General features: G+C 22.5%; 5 protein-coding genes and 1 non-coding gene across 6 annotated transcripts in view; 2 read left to right on the top strand and 4 right to left on the bottom strand.

Moving 5' to 3' along the window:
* On the bottom strand, positions 1 to 539 carry DDB_G0285841 (hypothetical protein; the record flags this gene model as incomplete). The annotated part of the gene is made up of 1 exon (XM_632954.1): positions 1 to 539. A coding segment is annotated over one exon (539 nt), but the record flags the coding sequence as incomplete, so codon positions are not given.
* Positions 540 to 807: 268 nt separating this feature from the next.
* tRNA-Thr-UGU-3 lies at positions 808 to 897 on the bottom strand. The gene has a single exon. It is a non-coding gene; the product is annotated as a tRNA-Thr (tRNA).
* Positions 898 to 1,336: 439 nt separating this feature from the next.
* On the bottom strand, positions 1,337 to 1,858 carry DDB_G0285831 (hypothetical protein; the record flags this gene model as incomplete). Its single annotated transcript, XM_632953.1, has 1 exon — positions 1,337 to 1,858. The coding sequence occupies one exon, from the start codon at positions 1,856 to 1,858 to the stop codon at positions 1,337 to 1,339; it is 522 nt and encodes a 173-aa protein (XP_638045.1).
* A 262-nt stretch (positions 1,859 to 2,120) lies between these two features.
* bxdc5 (brix domain-containing protein) lies at positions 2,121 to 3,177 on the top strand (the record flags this gene model as incomplete). The annotated part of the gene is made up of 2 exons (XM_632952.1): positions 2,121 to 2,646; positions 2,750 to 3,177. 2 exons carry the CDS (start codon positions 2,121 to 2,123, stop codon positions 3,175 to 3,177), a joined length of 954 nt encoding a protein of 317 aa, XP_638044.1.
* A 146-nt stretch (positions 3,178 to 3,323) lies between these two features.
* On the bottom strand, positions 3,324 to 4,780 carry DDB_G0285827 (hypothetical protein; the record flags this gene model as incomplete). The annotated part of the gene is made up of 5 exons (XM_632951.1): positions 3,324 to 3,689; positions 3,773 to 3,886; positions 3,975 to 4,073; positions 4,187 to 4,321; positions 4,493 to 4,780. The coding sequence occupies 5 exons, from the start codon at positions 4,778 to 4,780 to the stop codon at positions 3,324 to 3,326; spliced, it is 1,002 nt and encodes a 333-aa protein (XP_638043.1).
* A 352-nt stretch (positions 4,781 to 5,132) lies between these two features.
* The window catches only part of DDB_G0285825 (hypothetical protein), a gene marked incomplete at both ends in the record, with an annotated part of 692 nt that continues 379 nt past the window's right edge, over positions 5,133 to 5,445 (top strand). The window contains one exon of the mRNA XM_632950.1: positions 5,133 to 5,357. Coding sequence (XP_638042.1) covers positions 5,133 to 5,357 — 225 coding nt within the window. The remainder of the gene's footprint in view (positions 5,358 to 5,445) is intronic.

Genomic DNA, 5,445 nt, shown 5'->3' with positions numbered 1-5,445 from the left:
AGTGCGAATGCTTTGAGGATGTTGGTTTTGGTTTTTATTGTTGAGTCAGTGGTTTTCCATAGTACTAAGGATGATCTTATTGTGTTTAATATTTCTGGCATTTTTCTTGTTATCCCTTTACCTGTGAAGAAGTATCCCAAGTATCTTTCTGGATTTGTAGATATTGGAATTCTTTGGTTGGTATTGTCTGGGTTGCCTATAAGAATTGATGAAGATTTGTCGATGTTAAGTTTTGAGGAAGTGGCTTTGCAAAATGAATTGAAGTGTTGTAGTACTAATTCAAGTTGTTGAGAGTCTGGGACCATTGAAGCCGAGTCGTCTGCAAAGCTTTGGAATTTCTCTCTGTGGTTGCTGTTGTTTAGAGGAAGGCCAGTAATTCGATCATCTTGTAAAATTTTTCTAGCTAAAGCCTCTATTACAAGGACGAACAGTGTGGGTGATAGTGGATCTCCTTGTTTAACTCCTCTTTTGATCTCAAAGGGTATAGTAGTTCTACCATTAATTTCAATTCTTGCTTCAGATTTGGTGAGTAGATTCATTATCAGGTTGATTATATTGGTTGGAATGTTGATGTGTTGTAGTGATCTAAGTATTGAACCGTGTGAGATCGAGTCAAAAGCTTTTTCGAAATCATATAGTGTAATTATTCCGTTAATTCTTTTATCATTACAATAGTTGATTAATTCGTTTAAAGGATAAACTTTGATTAATCATTGTTCCTTTAAAGGGAATATACAATAATTAATAGTTTTACTATTTGAAGACAGACTTCGAACCTGTGACCGAAATTCTGTCTGCGAGGAAAAGTGCCCGAGCTCAGAATCGAACTGAGGACCCTCTGTTATCGCTTTGGTACTAAGTACAAGACAGATATAATAACCACTATACGACACGGGCTCACATGAAAATTTTTGTAAAAATACCGAAAAAAATAAAATCAAATACTGGAATTTTTAGTAATATTTTTTAAAAAATATTTTATTATTATCGTCTGTTTAAGATTTTTATAAATAATGATCAAAAAAATTCAAAATATTTTTCTACTTTATAACAAAAAAATATAAGACCCATTTAAAAAATGAATTCATAAAGTACAAAATTTAATTTAACTTTGAAAAAAAAAAAAAAACTTTTAAAGGTTAATTAAATTATTTGATAATTGACTTTCATGGATATAAAGAAAAAAAAATTAAAAAAAATATAATATCAATAATGATAAATAATATTGAAATTATTAATTTATAAAAAAAAATTTTTTTTAATATGTCATTTATTTATTTATTTATTTATTTATTTATTTATTTATTTATTTATTTATTTATTTATTTTTAAATAATTAATTTGAAAAATATAAATTTTTTATAGTATCTTTTGGAATGATCATACGGACATGTGGAATACCAGCTTCATAAAAGATTGGAATATTTTTATCAGTTTCAAAACCAAGTGATTGATAAAATTTTTCAACATATTGTTGAGCATTAATCATGAATAATGGATAATCAGTGTTTTGTTCAATGTTTGTTTTTTGGTAAATTTCTTGAACTACTTTTTTAACCAATTCTTTACCATAGTTTTTACCTCTAAATTGTTTTAATACTGCGAATCTTTCCATCTTTATAACATCACAATCCATATTACCTTGATAATCTGGATAATAAATCTTTCTCCATCTTGCACATCCAACTGAATCACCATTAATCTTTAATAAAAGATGTTTTGCTTTTTCATCATATTCATCCCATTCCTCTTCTTCTGGACATTCTTGTTCAATTACAAAAACATCATATCTAATCTTTTTAATATCTTTGAATAAATCTGAATTTATTTCTGTTGAAATTAATGTTGATTCTGTCATCTTTTTTTTAAATAAATAAAAATTAAAAAAAAAAAAATTAAAAATAAAAAATAAAAAATAAAAAATAAAAAAAATTTAATTAAAATAAAATTAATTTTGAGAAAAAAAAAAAAAAAAAAAAAAAAAACCGAAAAAAGCGAAAAAACAATCGTTTTTTAAAAAAACTTTTTTTTATTTATAAATCTTTTTTTTTTTTTCAATTAAAGTTTTTTTGTATTTGTGGGGAGTGAAAAAAAAAAAAAAAAATAAATAAAATAAAAAAATGGTAAAACCAAAAAAAGAAGTTGATAAAGATGATTTAACAAAAGAAGAATTAAAATTAAGAAGATCACCAACAGATATAAAATGTAAAGCCAAAAGGGTTTTATTAGTACAAAAACTTCAAGCAGCAAAGAAAACTGCAAGAGAAAAAGCAAGAAAACAAAGAAAGAAAGAAAGAGAGATATTAGGTGATGCAGCACCAGCCAAAGAAGTACCAAGAACCATTGAATCTATGAGAAGAGCTGATGAAACCATTGTAGATACAGAGAATGATAAAGAATTTGAAGAAGAAATTAATAAGGATGAATTTGAATCCTATTTCGATGGTAGAGTACCAAAGATTGTAGTAACCACAAATCAAAGATCAACTAAAGAAGCCGTTGAGTTTGCTCAAGTATTTACTAAACTTTTACCAAATTGTGAATTCTTTCATCGTAGAAAATATCATTTAAAAGAAATCGTTCAATTTTGTAATAATAGAGATTATACTGATATTATTGTTGTAAATGAAACAAAAGGAATTATAGGTAAATATATATATATATATATATTTATAATATTTATAATATTCATAATTATTAACTGGTTTTTTTTTATTTTATTTTTTTATTTTTTTTATTTTTTATATAGATGAATTAACAATTTCACATTTACCAAATGGACCAACAGCAGTATTTAGATTAACAAATTTAGTTATGCCAGAGGATATACCAGGTGGTGGTGAAATGACATCACATAAAGCAGAATTAATTGTTAATAATTTTACAACACGTTTAGGTCATTCAATTGGTAGAATGTTTGCATCAATGTTTGCACAAGATCCAAATTTTAAAGGTCGTAGAGTTTGTACACTTCATAATCAACGTGATTTCATATTTTTTAGACAACATCGTTATATTTTCGAATCAAAAGAAGATGCAAACGTACAAGAATTAGGACCACGTTTCACTTTAAAATTAAAATCACTTCAAAAAGGTTCTTTCAATACTTCAACTGGTGAATATATTCATCTTCATCAACATAATATGGATGTTGATAGAAAGAAATTTGTTTTATAAAAAAAAAAAAAAAAAAAACAAAACAAAACAAAAAAAAAAAAAAACAAAAAAATAAAAAAACAATTAATAAAAAAAAGGTTATATATATATATTTTTTTTTTTGACAATATATGGATATTAATATTTTCAAATACATTTTTATTATTCTAATCAAACATTTTACTATAAGCTTTTGCTTCAACCTTTTTGAATTCATTTGATTTTTGTCTACAAATTTTCAATTCAGCTATAATTTCTTTATCATTTGGAGTGAGAGTTAGAGCTTTTTCTAAATCTTCTTCAGCATGTATATATTCTTTCTCTGCTACCAAACATTTACCTCTTCTATATAATGCTTTGACATTGTTTGGATCACTCTTTAAAACTTGATCTAATAATTCGATTGATCTTTTGAATTTACCTAATTTCATATTACAAATTGCAATATTATTTGTTAAAACTAATACTAAATTCTTTGAAATTGTATCTTCTTCATCTCCTAACCCCATTAATCCTGTTACATAATTATTTGCCTATTATATTAAATTTTAATATTAATATTAATAATTATAATAATAATAAATATTGAAAATAATTTAAAAAAAAAATTACATACACAATGATAATTAAAAATTGCACCTTTCCAATCACTTTTTTTAAATGCATCAGTACCTTTTTCTTTATAGGTAAATGCTTTTTGAAGTTTTTCTGATGATGTTGGTGAAAGTTTCTATATATATATAAATATATATATAAAATATATTATGTTAAAAAATATATCTTTATTATACATTATTATTAATATTATAATAGCTTACAACTTGTTTACCAGATTGGAAATCAGATTTATAACGAGCAATTTCATTACTTCTTGATACATAATACATTCTTTTATTTTCATCATTTGTTTTTTTTGACTATGATAAAAAAAACAAATGAAATATAAAATGAATAAATTAATATTATTATAATTATTATTATTATTATTATTTTTATTTCTTTTTTTTTATTAAAAATTTATTATACATACAAGTATTTCAAAAGTTTCAATTAATAAATCCATTGAATCAATGTGATTACCTTGTTTATAAAGGATATTTACTAAAATTGTTGATGCATTATTAAGGAGTGAATTAATACTTGCATCTTGTTTAAATAATTGTATCTGTGATAATTTATAATTAATTAGTAAGTTTGTTGATAAAATGGAGATGAAATAATAATAATAATAATAATAATAATAATAATAATAATAATAATAATAATAATAATAATAATAATAATAATAATAATAATAATAATAATAAATAATAATATAATAATATAATAATCTTACAATTGTAACGAAAATTAAAGCAATTGTAAAACTAACATTAACATCATCGCCAACTTCATCAATATATTTTCGAGCATCATCATTGACTTGTTTGATGATAGTTGCATTTATTGAATCTGATGGTGTTGATTTTGTTAATTTAAATAAAATATTTGCAAAATTTGCAACTTTTTCTTTTTTATCCTCTTGGGTAACTTTTGATAATTCAACTAATTTAAATAATTCTTCTTCATCATAAGTTGTTTGATTTTTAACTTTTTGAAAAAATTCTTCAAATTTAGCTTGCATTTTTCTTTTTTTATTTTATTTTTTAAAAAGTATTGTATGATATATTATTATTAGAGCGTGAAGTGTGAAGTTTTTGAAATTTTTTTGAAAAAAAAAAAAAAAAGATTTTTTATTTTTTATTTTTTATTTTTTTTATTTTTTTTTTTCTGGAAAATGATTACTTACAAGGGTTAATTAAAGTTTTAAAAAATTAAAAAAATAAAAAAAAAAAAAAAAAATAAAAAATAAAAAATAAAAAAAAGCATTATAAATTTTTGCGCAAAAAAAAACTTAAAAAACGATCAAAATTTTTTTTTTCATTTTATTTTTATTTTTTTTTTAATTTTTTGAATCATTCTTAAATTTATAAATAATGAGTATTATTAATAAACCATTAGTTTTAATTGGTGGATATGTTGTATCTATAAATGCAGGTGCCGCTGGTTTATTTTTTTATGATAAAAAACAAGCAGTTCAACATAAATGGCGTGTTCCTGAAAAAACTTTACATCTTACAGGTTTATTAGGTGGTTGGATTGGGGGAATGTGGGCAATGCAAGCTTTTAAACATAAAAGATCAAAACAATCATTTAAAAATGTATATTTATTATTATTTTTATTTTTATTTTTATTATTATTATTATTATTATTATTATTATTATTATTATTATTATTATTATTATTAT

This window comes from Dictyostelium discoideum (genome assembly GCF_000004695.1).
Source record: "Dictyostelium discoideum AX4 chromosome 4 chromosome, whole genome shotgun sequence".
Lineage (NCBI taxonomy): Eukaryota > Evosea > Eumycetozoa > Dictyosteliales > Dictyosteliaceae > Dictyostelium > Dictyostelium discoideum.
Note: the sequence above shows the minus strand (reverse complement) of the source record. Positions and strands in the feature narration are given on the sequence as shown.